Here is an 18,843-nt window from a genome sequence, read left to right on the forward strand (position 1 = left end):
GTGTTACCCACTGAGCCACAGTTAACACCTATGGAATATTTTAAAGGCCTAAAAACGAAAATGTGAAACTGAGGCGCTGACAATATCTGCAGTTTGTTTATACTCAGGGCGGGAAATAAACAATTATCAGTTATAGTCATTTCTGTCAAAAGTGAGAGAATGACCGGCACAGCAAAGGTTAATGATGGGAGACACTGGACCGTGTTCCCGGGCCGGGGCCGGGGGATTTGATCCGGGTCGGGGGATCTGATCCGGGCCTGGGGCTGGGGGATTTGATCCGGGTCGGGGGATTTGATCCGGGTCGGGGGATCTGATCCGGGGCCGGGGGATCTGATCCGGGTCGGGCTACACTCCGGCTGACGGCTGCGGCTGCGGCTGATCACAATGCGGTGACGCCGCTCACAGTGGGTGGTGTCGGTGAGGTGACCAGGCCGGGGCCTGCGTTGGGGCTTCCTCCCCCCCGCGGTGTTTCAGGCTGTGGGCGGCGGCTCCGAGAGCCGGGATCAGCGCCCCGCCTGCCCGCTTCTTGCTGGCTCGGAGTTGGGAGCTGCTGCAATCCGGATGCTGGAGCACGTTTACCGGGTCGGGCTGCTCGGAGTGGCCGTGGCGCTGGTCGGGGGCATCATTTACGCCACCTGGGACCGATGGTTCGGTGACCGGCGGCGGGCGCTTGGAGCCGAGGTGGGCCTGCGGTTTCGAGTTAAAGCTCCCGCCGAGGCTTCAACGGGAGGCTCGGGCTGCGGGGACTGGTTCGTGGGGAGGAGAGGAGGAGGGAGGGTGAGGAGGAGAGGGAGGGTGGAGGAGGGGGAGTTTGGGGGAGGAGGAGGGTGTGGAGGTGGAGGAGGAGGGTGTGGAGGTGGAGGAGGAGGGGGGGGAGGTGGAGAGGGAGGGTGGAGGAGGAGGGGGGGGAGGTGGAGGGGGAGGGTGGGGAGGAGGAGAGGGAGGGTGGAGGAGGGGGAGTTTGGGGGAGGAGGAGGGTGTGGAGGTGGGTGGAGGAGGTGGAGGAGGGGGGTGGAGGAGGGGGAGGGTGGGAAGGGGGAGTTTGGGAGAGGAGGAGGGGGAGTTTGGGGGTGGAGGTGGAGGAGGGTGGGGGGGTGGAGGAGGGGGAGTTTGGGAGGAGAGGAGGAGGGTGTGGGGGTGAAGAAGGGGGCGTGTGGGGTGGGAAGGGTCATTGTGCTATTCTCAACACCGCTGCCACTACTTTCTGAGTAAATGAATCCATTCGATAACTGAATCTGATATCTGGAAGACAACAGTCTGATCTTCCACACAGCTGCTTTATTTACGCAAATGAGAAGGACAGGTTCCAGCCTGTAGGATTTTGTCAGGAATTTTTTAAAAAGTTGTTTTAATCTGCAAGCCAAAACTTGCACCGTGCATTTTCTATGTTATGTTTAAAATTTGTCAATTTAGTTCCTATGACTATGCGCCAACAGCACAATGGTCCCTAATTTGACACAAAGTTGACAATTTCAGCCAGCGATGTGAAGAATGAAAAAATTTTGCGCTGGTACACAGGATATATATCTATAGTGGGGAGGAAGCTTTACTCTGTCTAAGCAAGGCGTATCTTGAGCTAGAAGTGCTTGAATCTGACAGCGCTGGGGAAATTGAACACTATCACCCCTCAACATGAGAACAAAGTTCACAAGAAAATTAATTTTATTTTTGACCAGTGCTGGTGGAGATCAGCATAAAATGTCTGAATTTTCAACATATGCTGCTGGGTGTCAGTGTGGTCAGAAAATGCTGTACATTTTCACTTATGTCATTATTACAATACCATTTGGTATTGGATGAATTCATCCATCCAGAAGCAGCTGACACTCCACCCAATGCCACATCTAATTGTTTCTTCAATGATTCCGGGGTTTTTACCTCCACTACTCTGGCAGTCCGTTCGAGATGGTGATCAATCTGTGAAGAAATTATAAGTCTTAAATTTTTCTTTTTCTATTTTGCACTTCTGATCCTATTGTCCTGGTTTCACAATTGAAAATAGTTGTTCGTTAGCTTTTCATATTCTTAATTATCGTTATTGCTCAATCATTCTGTGGTTCTAAAAGATCACTTCTCAGACGTCCATTCCAGGCTGAATACTCCCAAGTTGCTCATCGCTAAAATGTCTAACACCAGGGATCAGTCTTGTGACTTTTTGTCTGCCTCCAGTGCTTAAATTACTCTCTTTTTTCTCAATGACCAGAACTCAACACAATATTTAAAGTGTGGCCTATGCAGTGTGTCATGACTTTCGTAGTCTTATCTATGTTTTAGACTACATAATTTCACTTTCTATTGGCTTTGTTGATTGTTGCTCTGCATTGATTGGACATATTTAGTGTAGTCTACCAATACTCCTAGGACTCTTTCAACTTTATTCTTACCTATTTTTCCTTCCTATGCGCAAACCTTTTCATTTGTCTGCCATTGTTCTGCCCACATAATTATCTTGTCTAACTCAGTCTGTAATGTTTGAGTTGCCTCCTCCAATTCCAATGCCCCTTCTAATCTCCACTGCTTTGAGTTTGACTCATAGCTTTTAGAGGGGAACTTTGTCATAGGAAACAGGAGTAGGCTACTTCGCCCCTCAAACCTGTTTCACTATTCAATTGCTGATCTGTGACCTAACTCCATATGCCCGTCTTTGCGCCATGTCCCTTTAAACCTTTGGTTAACAAATATCTGTCAATCTATGATTTAAAATTAACAATTGATTTAGCATTAATTGCTGTTTGCGAAAGAGAGTTCCAAACTTCGACCACACTTTACTCCTTGTAATTTAACCCTTGGAGTCCAAGTATCATTCTGGTCAATCTTTGCTGCACTCTCTTCAAAACGAGTATATCCTTTCTACTTTCTAAGGTGTGGTGCCCAGTGCTGTTCGAGTACTCCAGATGTAGTCTGACCAGGGATTTGTATAGCAGAAGCATGACTTCTACCTCCTTGTATTCTAGTCATTTAGATACAAAGACCAGCATTCCATTAGCCGTTTTAATTACTTTCTGAATCTGTTCATGATATTTTAATGATCTGTGTTCTTGGACGTCCACTGTTTCTAGCTTTCCCCATTTAGAAAGTACCCTGCTCTATTCTTTTTAGGTCCAAAGTTGCTAACCTCACATTTTCCTACACTGAAATCCATTTGTCACTATTTTGCCCATTTACTTTATTAACATTTCTTTGTAAATTTATGCTTCCAACTACACTGTTTACAATGCCACCTATTTTTGTGTCATCAGCAAGTTTGGATATGTGGCTTTCTACCCATCATCAAAGTTAATAAATATGGTGAATAGTTGAGAACCCAACACAGATCTTTGCAGGACATCTCTAGTCACATCCTACCAGTTAAGAGTACCTGCCCATTATCCCTATTCTCTGTCTCCAGTTGTTTGGCCAATTTCCTAACCATGTCAATAATTGGCAAATCTTTTCTCTTCAGATAATTATTTGGTAAGATAAGACAAACTATTTTGCTAACTTGAGTATTTGTGACACTGTTGTTACTACCGAAGCAGGAGGAGTGCACTGTTAAAATTGAGTCCCACTTCTCCACAACTTATCAATAAATTTTCCCACTTACCGAAACAATCAATTAGATACTCTATTTGTCCCCAGAATAAAGTACACCAACCAGGTTTCTTTAATAAACAACAAATGATGTGTTTAGTATAAACCAAGTCTTAACCAATAATGAAGTAAATATATACGCAAATTGAAATATTAAAGCCCCATATTTAATCCTAGCCCTCACGCATACTTACATACATTCAAAACTGGTTAACCAGGAAAAAAGGAATTTTTGTTTACAGCTGTTAAAAAGAAATAGAAGGAATAAAAAAAAACTTAAACTGAGAAACGGATATGGGAGTCCTTTGTTTTGGCGAGGTGTCCCAAAGTCAAATAGGTGGCTGCCAATAGGAATCTTTCCAGGCGATGTTGATGAACAGTCTGCTTGGGTAGGCGTTCAAAGAAATTCAACTACAGAAGGCTTCACATAGATCTTACAGCAGGTATACAGCAACAAAGGTTTCAGTTCAAACACATTTGATGCAATGTCCTTTTAAAGATGCCAGGTTTCTGCAAACACTCAGGATGTCTTCAAAGTACAGGAGACAAGAGTACAACTTCATACAGGCTTTTGCTTTTTAAGAGCAGGGATTCTTCAAAGAGAGGTAACAGTGGTCTGGATTTTCTTCTGATCCTGGCATGTCAATATGCAGATCTCCAACTGCCCCTTTTAGTCCAAAAACCAGCTGGCTTTTAACAGTTCAAAATGAAACTAACTATTTTCTAGGCAGGTCCCATGATAAATTCTGATTTGTAACAACACAAAATAGCTCTTAAGTCAAACCCCCTGCTATGTTTACTGGAAATAATATGCTTTCCAGTAAAAATTTGTTCTCTGGACAACCTTTTGTTGAACTTGCTTTTAAAAAAACAACCAAAGTTCAGCCTCTTCAGTTTTAAAATATAGATTCCAGATGAAACAGTGTCCACAATCCAATTATAATTTCTTAAAACATATTTTACACAGAAAAACAGAAGTGTTCACGTAACCTATCAATTTAAGCATGAGTTAGGAGGCTGAAAACTGAACAACTGATGTCAGTAACTGGGAACAGGTGAATATATTATTGAGGGGATAAAAGCTTTTAAAGAAATTGTTTAATGGATTAGGGGCAGGTGGTATGTTTTCTGAAGAGTAGAGAGAGTTACATCTTACATTCAGTTGTTTTTTATTTGACTTGATCATTTTTTTAATTCATTCATGGGTTGTGGGCATCACTGGCTAGACATGAATTTATTGCCCATTCCTAATTGCTCTTGAACTGAGTACCTTGCTAGGCCATTTCAGAGGGCAGTTAAGAGTCAACCACATTGCTGTGGGTCTGGAGTCACATAGGCCAGACCAGGTAAGGACGGCAGATTTCCTTCCCTAAAGGGCATTAGTGAACCAGATGGGTTTTTACAACAACCGACAATGGTTTCATGGTCACCTTTAGACTAGCTTTTTCTAATTCCATATTTATTAATTGAATTCAAATTTTATCATCTGCCGTGGTGAGATTTGAACCCATGTCCCCAGAGAACTAGCCTGGGTCGCTAAATTACTAGTACAGTGACATTACCACTATGCCACTGCCTCCCCAAATCATATATATATGAAAGCAATTCGCTTGATCACTTCTGAAATATTTTGCAGAAGATCAAGTTTCCTTTTGGCTATTTGTCTTAAATAATTTAAAATGTTGTTTTTATAGGATGAGGGAAACGTGAAACAAGTTCTCGTAGTTGGTCTTGATGGCGCAGGGAAGACTAGCGTTCTGCACAGTCTGTCTACCAATACAGTCAAAAGGAGTGATGGACCTACCATGATGTTTAACAGTGTGTGTGTTAAGACAGAAGAAACTGAGATTGAATTTCTAGAGGGTAAGTCAAAAGGCTGCATTTGCTGACAACGCAACCACTAGGTTGCGCAGTATTTGCATATGCACAAATGCAGGCTCTTCAACTGGAACGTCAGTGTCTGCGACGTTCAGGCAGCTACCAGGATTATAGATGGCGCTGCTCAATTTATCACAGGAAATGCTTATGGCTAGATTGTTCTAACAAACTAACCTCACATTAAGTTGGATGGAAGCCCAGTAATGTGCTACTATGTAGTTATGGGATACTAACTGTAATCCTCAGATCCAATTTAACATTCCAGTAATCCTATTAAATACAAAAGGAATTTTATGATTGAATTTCCATTTGAAGATAGTGAATTGACACCCCGATCAATGGAAAATAAAATCGGGCAGAGTATAAAAGGTGCTGCCAATTCGTTATTGTGATTCGTTTATATGACTGACCAGGACTGATTTCACCTGAACGCAGCTACTAGCTCCCACCCCACTGGCCGCTCTTCCCCCGCTCGCCAAGTTGCTTTCTCCTCCTTTTCCCCACTGGCCACTTCACCACACCCCCCTCCGCCGGCCCTTTAGCCACTTGCTCCAGACTTCGCTGCAGCGCCCCCCCCCCCCCCCCCCATTCTCCTGGCCGATTGTTCCCTGCTCTCCGGCTGCTCGCTCCCCGCCCCCACCCTCCAGCCGCTAGCTCTAGGCCGTGCTGCTTCGCTCCTTTCGGCCATTCACCTCCACGTTTCATCAGTCACCAGGCGCTGCCCAAAGAAGCAAGGTGGACTGCAAGGGATGATAGGGCAACGTAGGAGCGAGTGGCCGAGAGGAGGGAAACGGAGCGGCCTATAACTAGCAGCTGGAGAGGAGTGGGGGGAGGCAGGGAGCCAGCGATCCGAGAGTGGGGTTGCGCAAAGCGAGGAGCAATCAGCCGGGGGGGTGGGGGAGCAGCGAGGTCTGGAGCGAGCGGCTAAGGTGAGGAAGTGTCGAGGCCTGGAGCAAGTTGCCGAGAGGGGAGAGCTCCGGCCTCAAATCTCCCATTCAGTCGCTTCCTCCAGCTGAGTGGTGGGGGGCTGGATACCTGATGACGCTTTCCCGGGCATGCGCGATGGCATCATTAAGTCTCAGCAAGATGTAGCTGCGCATGTGCGCAGCTTGGCGCACTCTGATGATGTCAGCAGGCTGGTGCATTGTCAGGAATCACTTTGAAGTCAAAATGTTAGCCAGTTAACACTTCTTAATCTATGGAGGTAATATGGAGAGGGTAAAGGATGATTAACACACACACAGGCACCGTTCCACTCTGAAGGAATTCATATATGGGTGGGTCTCCTTGCCAATGGTGGGCAGTTATGCAAGTACAAAAGACAGGAAAATGGGGTGGAGGCTCAGCCATCAGATCCCTGTTCCTTTTAATGTTACTCCAGAATTTCCAGGTCTGTGCTTGGGAGCGAGAGGTGTGCAGCTGGACCTGCTGCCACCATTGAAACGAGGCCAGATGGGTATTCCTGATCTCCGGCTTCACATGGGTTTCTGGACAAACCAGTTAGGTGCCCCCAAGATCCTATGGAACTGGGAGCTTCTCTTGTATGTACAGAGGAAATGTTACTATTTATCTTGTTAGAATGTCCCAAACCCACATGTCCAGCTAGCTAGTTTAACTGCCACTTACTCAAAGCTGTTAATCCTGGAACAACTACTTTATATTTTAGCTGTAGCAAAATTATTTTAAACTAATAATTTTTGTTGAAACTTAGTTGCAGCAGTGTTGGAATGTTGCATTCTGTGTTTATAACTGTGCCTGCTAACATTAAGCACACTTACCTACTTGGTTTTTATTGACACCAGTCACTAAAATAAGAATATTCTAAACACTTTAACACCAGCATTTTAAAAAAAAAAAGTATTTTAGCAACTAGTTGAAGAGTTATTGCAGAGTGAGATAAAATAGCAGCTCTGGGAACACCACTTCTGCTCCAGTTCAGGTTGCCTGGATCTGAAACTGCTTTCCCTTTGTTTGTGACACCTAACCATGAACATAGTCACAAGGAGGATGGAGGCAGCAAAATGGTGACCTATTTTGAGAGCGGCGAAAGCCAATTATTATAACCATTTTTTTTATTTTTGATAAATTCAAATGTATTTGACAGAGTTGTTGAAAATAATTCAGGAATGATGTGTGGTATAGAGCAGTCTGGAGAAGGAGGAGGGGAACAGGCCAATAAAACTGTAAGAAAATATGGGATTCTAGGTTTTATAAATAGGGGCAAAGAGTTAATGCTAAACCTGTATAAATAATTGCTTAGGCCGCTGTTAGAATATTGTCTAGTTTTGTATGCCTTTCTTTAGGAAAGATGTCAAGGCAATGTTGGGGATACAGAGAAATTCATTAGAGTGATATGGGGCAAGAGGCTTAAGTAATAATAAGGAACTATAATAAAGACATTTAAGCAGATATTTCATAATGCTGAGCAAAAATTTATCCGGGTCAAAAAGAAGACTCGATGAGAAGGATGAACCATCCATGGTTAACAAAGGTAGTCAAGGAGAGTATCCAATCAAAAACTAAGGCATACAAAGCAGCAAAAACTAGTGGTAGGCCAGAAGATTGGGAATCTTTTAGGAACCAGCAGTGGATGACTAAAAAGCCAACAAAGTGGGCCAAAATTGATTATGAAAGTAAATTGGCAAGAAATATAAAAACAAACAGCAAGAGCTTCCATGGGTATATAAAAAGAGAGTAGCTAAAGTGAGCGTGGGACCCTTGGAGAATGCGACGGGAGAATTGATAACGGGGAACAGGGAAACGACAGATAATTTAAACCAACATTTTGCATTGGTCTTCATGGTGGAGGACACTATAAACATCCCACAAATATCAGATAAGCAAGGAGCTAATGGGGGAAAGATCTTGTAACAGTCTCTATCACAAGGGAAAAAGTATTTGACAAACTAATGGGACTAAAGGCAGACAAGTTGCCAGGACCTGATGGCCTGCATCCAAGGGTATTAAAGGAAGTGGCTGCAGAGATAGTCGAGGCATTGGTCGAAATATTCCAGAACTCACTGGATTCCGGGAGGGTCCCAGCGGATTGGAAAACAGGTAATTAGATTAGATTAGATTAGAGATACAGCACTGAAACAGGCCCTTCGGCCCACCGAGTCTGTGCCGAACATCAACCACCCATTTATACTAATCCTACACTAATCCCATATTCCTACCAAACATCCCCACCTGTCCCTATATTTCCCTACCACCTACCTATACTAGTGACAATTTATAATGGCCAATTTACCTATCAACCTGCAAGTCTTTTTGGCTTGTGGGAGGAAACCGGAGCACCCGGAGAAAACCCACGCAGACACAGGGAGAACTTGCAAACTCCACACAGGCAGTACCTGGAATCGAACCCGGGTCCCTGGAGCTGTGAGGCTGCAGTGCTAACCACTGCGCCACTGTGCCCCTGTTCAAGAAGGGAGACAAAAAGCAGGAAACTATAGACCAGTCAGCCTAACATCGGTCATTGGGAAAATGCTAGAGTCCATTGTTAAGAAAGAAACAGCAGGACATTTAGAAAAGCTTAACACAATCAGAGTCAAGATGGTTTTGTGAAATCATGTTTGACAAATTTGCTAGAGTTCTTTGAGGATATAACAAGCAGAGTTGATAAGGGGGAACCGATAGATGTAGTGTATTTGGATTTCCAGAAGGCATTCGATAAGGTGCCACATAAAAGATTATTGCACAAGATAGGAGCTCATGGTATTGGGGGTAATGTATTAGCATGGATTGAGGATTGGTTAACTCACAGAAGACAGAGTCGGGATTAATGGGTCTTTTTCAGGTTGGAAAGACGTAACTAGTGGAGTCCCGCAAGGATCAGTCCCAGGGCCTCAATTATTTGCTATCTATATTAATGCCTTGGAGGAGAGTGTAATATATCCACATTTGCTGACGATACAAAAATAGGTGGCAGGGCATGTTGTGATGAGGACATGAGGAATCTGCAACGGGATATAGATAGGTTGAGTGAGTGGGCAAAAACTGGGCAGATGGAGTTTAATGTAGGAAAGTGTGAGGTCATACACTTTGGTAGGAAGAATCAAAAGAGAGACTCCAACAAAGTACAGCAGAGGGATCTGGGTGTTCTTGTACATGAAACACAAAAGGTTAGCATGTAGGTGCAGCAGGTAATTAAGCAGGCCAATGGAATTTTGGGCTTTATTGCTAGGGGGTTGGAGTTTAAAAATAAGGAAGTCTTATTACAACTGTACAGGGTGTTGGTGCTGCATTAACATCTCACACTGAAGAGTGCCTGCAGAGTCTCATCGACAGGATTGCGGCTGCCCGCAACGAATTTGTCCTAACCATCAGCCTCAAGAAAACGAACATCATGGGACAGGACGTCAGAAATGCTCCATCCATCAATATCGGTGACCATGCTCTGGAGGTGGTTCAAGAGTTCACCTACCTAGGCTCAACTATCACCAGTAACCTGTCTCTCGATGCAGAAATCAGCAAGCGCATGGGAAAGGCTTCCACTGCTATGTCCAGACTGGCCAAGAGGGTGTGGGAAAATGGCGCACTGACATGGAACACAAAAGTCTGAGTGTATCAAGCCTGTGTCCTCAGTACCTTGCTCTACGGCAGCAAGGCCTGGACAACGTATGTCAGCCAAGAGCGACGTCTCAATTCATTCCATCTTCGCTGCCTCCGGAGAATCCTTGGCATCAGGTGGCAGGACCGTATCTCCAACACAGAAGTCCTCGAAGCGGCCAACATCCCCAGCATATACACCCTACTGAGTCAGCGGCGCTTGAGATGGCTTGGCCATGTGAGCCACATGGAAGATGGCAGGATCCCCAAGGACACATTGTACAGCGAGCTCGTCACTGGTATCAGACCCACCGGCCATCCATGTCGCCGCTTTAAAGACATCTGCAAACGCGAGATGAAGTCCTGTGACATTGATCACAAGTCTTGGGAGTCAGTTGCCAGTGATCGCCAGAGCTGGTGGGCAGCCATAAAGGCGGGGCTAAAGTGTGGCGAGTCGAAGAGACTTAGCAGTTGGCAGGAAAAAAGACAGAAGCGCAAGGGGAGAGCCAACTGCGTAACAGCCCCGACAACCAATTTTATCTGCAGCACCTGTGGAAGAGTCTGTCACTCTAGAATTGGCCTTTATAGCCACTCCAGGCACTGCTTCACAAACCACTGACCACCTCCAGGCGCTTACCCATTGTCTCTCGAGACAAGGAAGCCAAAGAAAGAAAGGGAACAGGGTGTTGGTGAGGCCACACCTGAAGTACTGTGTACAATTTTGGTCCCCATATTTAAGAAAGGATATACTGGCATTGGAGGCAGTTCAAAAGAGAGATTCACTAGGCTGATTCCTGGGATGAAGGGGTTGACTTATTAAAAACGGCTAAACAGGTTAGGCCTTTATTCATTAGAGCTTAGAAGAATGAGGGGTGATCTTATTGAAATGTACAAGGTTCTGAGGGGGCTTGACAGGGTAGATGTTGAGAAGATGTTTCCACTAGTAGGGGAATCTCGAACAAGGGGACATAGTTACAGAATAAGGGGACACTCATTTAAAACTGAGATGTGAAGGAATTTCTTCTCTGAGGGTAGTGAAAGTCTGGAATTCTCTACCCCAGAGAGTTGTGGAGGCTAGATCACTGAAAGTATTTAAAGAGGAGGTAAATAGATTTTTGAAATATCGGGGAGTTGAGGGCTGGCACGAAAGAGGAGTTGAGATCTGGGGCAGATCAGCCATGATCTTATTGAATGGCGGGGCAGGCTTGAGGGGCCGAATGGCCTAATCCTCCTATTTCTTATGTTCTTAAAGAAACTGGGGCTTTTTTCATTAAAATAAACAGGATTGAGAAAAAATCTGATAGGTAGTCAAAAGTTTGAAGAATTTAGATAGGGTAAATAGGGAACATCTGTTACTGCTGGCCATTGAATTAGACAGCATGAAATTTAAGATCATCACCAACAGAACAAAATAAGAGGTTAGAAGAATTTTTTTATACGTAATGCACATGAAATTCCTGACCAGAAACAGCAATGGAAGCAGAATCCATAACAGCTTTTCAAGGGGAAGTGGATAATGAATAAAAAAGGGATATAGGAAAAGCTCAAGGGAATAGTACTCGAGAACCAGCACAGGTAGTGTTGCTCCAAATGATCTGCGGTGCTGTAGGATTCTATAATTCCTAATTTTTCAATAAAAAATGAAAATAACTATAACAGGCTTGATATTTTGAAAGGCTATAATTCACACTCTGACTCAGCTGTATCATCTATTCTGTTTTCTCTTGAAGTTGGCGGTGGTAAATCTTTGCGTCACTGTTGGTCCTCTCATCTACCTGGGTCACAGGCTCTGGTTTACGTGGTGGATTCAGCAGACCGTAATCGGATGCCACTTGCTAAAAAGGAGCTTCACCAACTGGTCCAAGGACACGCAACACTTCCTGTTGTTGTTCTGGCCAACAAGCAGGTGTGTGCCTCATTAATGTTTACAAAATTGTAAACTGTACCGTGAGTTCTTTCCACCAGTATTGTATATGGATCATGCTTGGTTATTTATTGCGTTCTCTGTATACATGTAGCATTGTTTCCACTGCACTGGTGTCCAAATTGCAACTCATGGACCACATGAAAGCCCCTTGTCTGACAACCCACCCCTTGAAGCTCAGGCAATATTTGATATGTTCTGTTAGAATTTTGTGGATCTGGAGTTTTGGACAGGGCTGTTTATCAAATTGGTGTATGAAAATCTATCAACTTGAGATAGATGCAACTGAATGGAAAGATGGATTTAATCTTCTTTGAGAAAATCGATGTTCCTGCATTTGCTGTGCCCTGGTGATCTAATCTGCTCAGGTGCAAGACAGGAAAATCTACCCCAATATGTAGCTCACAAGGTTTCTTGTGATTAATCAAAAAGGCTGGACATGTCTGGTCTACTGTGTTGCTGCTTGAGCACAGTCTGATTAAGGAAAGACATAACTGTAGGTGTATTTTGTTCCAGACAGTTATTTTGCAGGATTATTTTGCAAGCTAATTAATGGCAAACATTTTTTTCACAACAACGGAACAGACTAAAAATATTCAGGCCAAAAATCCATAGACACTTTCCGCCACTGCAAGTGTGGCATCAAGGGAATGTCCCTCTACAGTTGACCTCTGCTACTGACCTCACCAAAGTACCTAGGTTCAGGGCAAGGTCAACCAATGTAAATAATGCTTGCAGGTGCCAGTACCAGTTTGGGCACAAATGGGGCAATCACTAAGAGGAGTGATTGTGAGGAAAGGGAAGCATTGGTAAGCCTAGTTGAAGGACAGCTAGCATCACCTAGGAACAGGAGTAGACCATTTTACTCTGGAGCCTGTTCCACCATTCAGTGAGATCACGATCTGCAATCTAACTCCACATGCCCGCCTTTCCCCCTTATCCCTTACTACCTTTTGGCTAACAAAAATCTATCATTGTCGATTTTAAAATAATAGTTGATGTGGCATCACTTGCGGTTTGTCAAGAGAGTTCTGAACTTCTCTCATCCTTTGTGTGAAGAAGTTTTTCCTAAGTTTTTCAGCCCTGGAGGATCTGGCTGTAATTTTTTGATTATACCTCCTAGTTCTAGACTCCCCAACTAGTGGGAATAGTTTCTCCCAATCTACTTTATCTGTTCCCCTTAATATCTTGAAAAAGTCGATCAAATCAACACTTAACCTTTTAAATTCCAGGGAATACCTCCCTAATACAAAAACAAAACACTGTGGATGCTGAAAATCTGAAATAAGAACAGAAAATGCTGTAAATAGGTCAGGTAGGATCTGTGGATAGAAAAATAGAGTTAATGTTTCAGGTCTGTGACCTTTCATCAGCACTGGCAAAAGTTGGAAATGTAACAGGTTTTGAGCAAGTGAAAGAGGGGAGGGGGGGGGTTGCGGGGGAAGAAGAACTAAAGGGAAGGTCTGTAATAGAGTGGAGGGCAGGCGAGATTAAATGACAAAAGGTTTCACAGTACAGAGCCAAGGGGAGTTCTTTTTTTTTTTCTTTTGGGCCTCCTTATCTCGAGAGACAATGGATACGCGCCTGGAGGTGGTCAGTGGTTTGTGAAGCAGCGCCTGAAGTGGCTATAAAGGCCAATTCTGGAGTGACAGGCTCTTCCACAGGTGCTGCAGAGAAATTTGTTTGTTGGGGCTGTTGCACAGTTGGCTCTCCCCTTGCGCCTCTGTCTTTTTTCCTGCCAACTACTAAGTCTCTTCGACTCGCCACAATTTAGCCCTGTCTTTATGGCTGCCCGCCAGCTCTGGCGAATGCTGGCAACTGACTCCCACGACTTGTGATCAATGTCACACGATTTCATGTCGCGTTTGCAGACGTCTTTATAACGGAGACATGGACGGCCGGTGGGTCTGATACCAGTGGCGAGCTCGCTGTACAATGTGTCTTTGGGGATCCTGCCATCTTCCATGCGGCTCACATGGCCAAGCCATCTCAAGCGCCGCTGACTCAGTAGTGTGTATAAGCTGGGGATGTTGGCCGCTTCAAGGACTTCTGTGTTGGAGATATAGTCCTGCCACCTGATGCCAAGTATTCTCCGAAGGCAGCTAAGATGGAATGAATTGAGACGTCGCTCTTGGCTGGCATACGTTGTCCAGGCCTCGCTGCCGTAGAGCAAGGTACTGAGGACACAGGCCTGATACACTCGGACTTTTGTGTTCCGTGTCAGTGCGCCATTTTCCCACACTCTCTTGGCCAGTCTGAACATAGCAGTGGAAGCCTTACCCATGCGCTTGTTGATTTCTGCATCTAGAGACAGGTTACTGGTGATAGTTGAGCCTAGGTAGGTGAACTCTTGAACCACTTCCAGAGCGTGGTCGCCAATATTGATGGATGGAGCATTTCTGACATCCTGCCCCATGATGTTCGTTTTCTTGAGGCTGATGGTTAGGCCAAATTCATTGCAGGCAGACGCAAACCTGTCGATGAGACTCTGCAGGCATTCTTCAGTGTGAGATGTTAAAGCAGCATCGTCAGCAAAGAGGGGTTCTCTGATGAGGACTTTCCGTACTTTGGACTTCGCTCTTAGACGGGCAAGGTTGAACAACCTGCCCCCTGATCTTGTGTGGAGGAAAATTCCTTCTTCAGAGGATTTGAACGCATGTGAAAGCAGCAGGGAGAAGAAAATCCCAAAAAGTGTGGGTGCGAGAACACAGCCCTGTTTCACACCACTCAGGATAGGAAAGGGCCAGTACAGAGCCAAGGGGAGTAGTACTGGGACAAGTAAAGAAACAAAAGATATGTCTGGATGAGGTGTAAATGCAGAATAGAAGCCATCTGAATGGAAAGGAAGGGATGAAGAAACAAGGTGGGGGAGGGTGGAAACAAACCAGCAAAGAAAAAGACAAAAAAGAAAAAAATGGGGGCGGAGGTTATGATCTAAAATGATTGAACTCAGTATTGATTTGGGAAGGCTGTAAAGTGCCCAGTTGAAAGATGAGGTGCTGTTCCTCGATCTTGCGTTGAGCTTCATTGGAACACTGTAGGAGGCCAAGGGAAGCAAGGTCAGAGTGGGAGCAGGTTGGAAAATTAAAATGATATGCGACAGGAAGCTCGGGGTCATGCTTGCAGACTGAATGGAGGTGTTCTGCAAAGCCATCTTTAGTCTCGCCAGTGCAGAGGGCACCACATTGTGTGTAGTGAAAACAGTATACTAAATTGAAAGAAGTACAAGTAAATTGCTGTTTCACTTGGAAGGAGTGTTTGGGGCCCTGGACTGAAAGAAGGTAAAAGGATAGTTGTAGCACTTCCGGTGCTTGCATCGAAAGATGCCGAAGGAGAGTGGGGTAGTGTTGGGGGTGACTGAAGAATGGACCAGGGTGTCACGGAGGAAATGATCCCTTCGGAATGCTGAGAGGGAAGGGGAGGAAAAGATGTGTTTGGTGGTGGCATCATACTAGAAGTGACAGAGATTGTGGATCATGATCCGTTGAATAAGAAGGCTGATGGGATGTAAGGTGAGGACAGGGGGAACCCTATCCTGCTTCTGGGAGGAAGGCAAAGGGATGAGACCAGAAATGCGTGAAATATAGCAGACACAGTTGAGGGCCCTGTCAACCATTTAGATTTTTAGATTTAGAGATACAGCACTGAAACAGGCCCTTCGGCCCACCGAGTCTGTGCCAACCATTAACCACCCATTTATATTAATCCTACACTAATCCCATATTCCTACCACATCCTCACCTGTCCCTATATTTCACTACCACCTACCTATACTAGGGGCAATTTATAATGGCCAATTTACCTATCAACCTGCAAGTCTTTCGGCTGTGGGAGGAAACCGGAGCACCTGGAGGAAACCCACACAGACACAGGGAGAACTTGCAAACTCCACACAGGCAGTACCCAGAATTGATCCCGGGTCGCTGGAGCTGTGAGGCTGTGGTGCTAGCCACTGTGCTGCCCCAGACCATGGTGTGGGAAATCCTTGGTTGAGGGAAAAGACTATCAGAAGCGCTAGTATGCATTGTCTGAACAGATGCGACAGAGACAGAGAAACTGGGAGAATGGAATCAAGTCCTTGCAGGAAGTGGGGTGTGAGGAAGTGTAGTCCTGGTAGCTGTGGGAATCCATGGCTTATAGTGAATATTGGTTGTTGGCCTATCCCCAGAAAAGGGAAGGGATGGATCATGTGAAGGTGTGAAAAGGGTGGAAATTGGAAACAAAGTCAATGAAATTTTCCAGTTCAGGGCGAGAAGCAGCACCGATACAGTCATCAATGTACCGGAAGAAGAGGTGAGGGAGGGGGCTTGAGTAGGACTTAAACAAGGAATGTTCCACATATCCCACAAAAAGGCAGGCATAGCTAGGACCAATGCAGGAATCATAGCAACACCTTTTATTTGGGTGAAGTCAGTGTGTTGAAGCGAAGTTGTTTAATGTGAGAACAAGTTCAGCCTGCTGGAGGAGGGTGGTGGTTAATGGGGGCTGGTTGGGCCTCTGTTCTAGGACGAGGCAGAGAGCTCTCAGACCATCCTAGTGGAGGATGGAGGTATAGAGGGATTGGACGTCCATGGTGAATAGGAGATGGTGAGGCTCAGGAAACTGGAAACTGTTGAAGAAATGGAGGAAATCAGAAGAGTCACGGATGTATATGGGAAGAGACTGGACAAGGGGAGAGAAAAAAGGAGTTGAGATAGGAAGAAATCAGATCAGTGGGGCAGGAACAGGCTGAAATGATGGGTCTACCAGGGCAGTCTTGTTTGTGGATTTTGGGAAGGAGGTAGAAGTGTTGTATGGTTGAGGAATTTTGAGGTTGGAGGCCGTGGAGGTAAGATCTCCCGAGGAGATGAGGTCAGTGACTGTCCTGGATACACTGGCTTGATGTTCGGTAGTGGGGTCATGGTCCAGGGGAGGGAGTGCTGCAAGTTCAGAGGGAGATAAGTTAGAGCAGGTGATGGGAGCAGAGAAATCGAGGTGGCCGATGCCACACCAGCAATCCTGAATGAAAAGATTGAGGGAGGATAAGAGGCCTGAGGGAGGGGGGGCGTCCAGGTGCAGGGAGAATATTGGAGATGGTATAAGAGTCTGTTGAGCAGGGGAAGACTTGTGGCCTACAACCCTAGTTTGTTTAATTGCTCCTCGTAGCTTGACCCTTGGAGTCCAGGTATCATTCTGGTAAATCTGCACTGCACTCCCTCCAAGCCAATATATCCTTCCTAAGGTGTGGTGCCCAGAACTGCTACAACATTTTTTCGTAAAGTTGCCCTTTTATAAGGGGGCCCATGGGAAGCAAAAAGACTGAAAAGGCTGAGTGGGCAGTTGAATAAAAGGGTAGGACTGATTAAAGGTGAAAAAGGAAATCTTTTATGAGGGATGAAGGAATGACAGAGATACTAAATGTGCACTGCACTTCAATCTTGACAGAAGAATGTGGTAGTGGGTATGAAAGGATACTGGGGAAGGAACTAGAGTAATTAGGTAGTAACTATAATTAAGGAAATTGTACTGGAAAAAAAATGGTGGAACTTTGTAAAAGAAATGGGCCTTGATGACATGCATGCTGAGGGAAGTCAGAAGAAACAACTTGATACAGACTTTCGGACATGGTTATGGACGCTGTGTTAGGAAACTGGAAGGTTATCAATTGAATTAAATAGATCTATTTTGCACCGAAGGAAGAATATTATGTATGTTTCCACTGCCTTGTTTGAGACTTATCAGCTAAAATGTCAAATAATTGTTGTTTATTTCATGTTGCCTTGGTTTAGACTTTTCTCTTTTATTGTGCCCATGTTTTCCAGCAATTAGCAAAGAATTCAGAATCTGTAACAAAATGTTAAAGGGGTAATTACTTGTCTGTAAGATACTAACGTTAGATTATTGTCTTATAGGATATTGAAGGTGCCTGCACCATTTCAGAAATTCATGAGCAACTTTCCCTTGCAAAGTTAGGTGCTAAAAGGAAGCTTTTCCTCATTGGAACCCATGTTGCTGAAGATGGGTCGCAAATACCAACAAGCATGCATGATGCCAAGGAACTAATTGCCCACCTGGTGATCTGAGGAGTGACTTAGCACACAATTCTCTCTCTTCTGTCTTAAATCACTGCCTTTTCATCATATTGTTCTGATGTAATATTTTTTACTAAAGCACTATCGGGTCACATTTGATCGTGTGATGTAGAAACTGATTTTTTTTAATCTAAAGAAATAATTGTAAAACAAATTTGTGGTTTGGAAAAAATATACTTTTTGCGCATGATTTGAACTTGATTGCACATTTAAGGATAAACTATTAGAAGCAGCTGTCCAGTGTTTTGTAATAAATAGTCACTGTGCACCTTCCCATTTTATCATCATTTGATCCAAGGCTTACATTGTAATGTTCTAACATCATGAATGGTGGGACTGGAGCACCCTTCATGAGTTAAGATTTACACCCAGAAATCTGTGCACACCTGTTCAACTCAGAAATAACAAAGCCGCAGATAATCATAGTCACTGTACTCAAAAAAACATAATTCACCTGTGAGAATAATGAAACATTTTTGGCTTGAGTGGAGGAACATTGGAAACTTACAGAATTACTGAGTGGAGGTAATGCAGTTAATGTATGTTTTATTGCTGAATCCACTTCCAGTATATGAGCCAGAGTAGAATGTTGTTTCATAGGCGTGAATGCAAGAAGTTTAAGATTTTCCATGTTTTTTTTTCCACTTGGAGAACATCTCTGGGTGTGGTTGTGGGGTGTGGTGGGGTCGGACTTTCATGCTGACTGGTATTCTGGTCTTGGGGTTATTTGAATATTGGAAGTTGGAACCTTGGCCACTGTCTGGAAACCCTGCTGAAATGGGGTAGAGTTTGGGGGCCTGTCAGAGTGGAAGGGTGAGCGTGGGCTTTTTGGGTCTGTGTAACCTATCC

At 44.6% G+C, this 18,843-nt stretch overlaps 1 protein-coding gene across 1 annotated transcript; it reads left to right on the plus strand.

The window, feature by feature from the left end:
* The first annotated feature begins 298 nt into the window (after positions 1–298).
* On the plus strand, positions 299–18,266 carry LOC137361761 (ADP-ribosylation factor-like protein 9). Its single transcript, XM_068026422.1, has 4 exons — positions 299–681; positions 5,265–5,433; positions 11,730–11,905; positions 17,815–18,266. Exons 1-4 carry the CDS (start codon positions 562–564, stop codon positions 17,983–17,985), a joined length of 636 nt encoding a protein of 211 aa, XP_067882523.1. The 5' UTR covers positions 299–561; the 3' UTR covers positions 17,986–18,266.
* The last annotated feature ends 577 nt before the right edge of the window (positions 18,267–18,843 follow it).

Source organism: Heterodontus francisci, chromosome 1 (assembly GCF_036365525.1).
Source record: "Heterodontus francisci isolate sHetFra1 chromosome 1, sHetFra1.hap1, whole genome shotgun sequence".
Classification (NCBI taxonomy): Eukaryota; Metazoa; Chordata; class Chondrichthyes; order Heterodontiformes; family Heterodontidae; genus Heterodontus; species Heterodontus francisci.

Coding starts and splice junctions, on each gene's coding strand:
- LOC137361761 (XM_068026422.1), top strand. CDS start 562: ATGCTGGAGCACGTTTACCGGGTCGGGCTGCTCGGAGTGGCCGTGGCG. Junction 5,434..11,729: donor TGAGATTGAATTTCTAGAGG/GTAAGTCAAAAG, acceptor TTTCTCTTGAAG/TTGGCGGTGGTAAATCTTTG. Junction 11,906..17,814: donor TTGTTCTGGCCAACAAGCAG/GTGTGTGCCTCA, acceptor ATTGTCTTATAG/GATATTGAAGGTGCCTGCAC.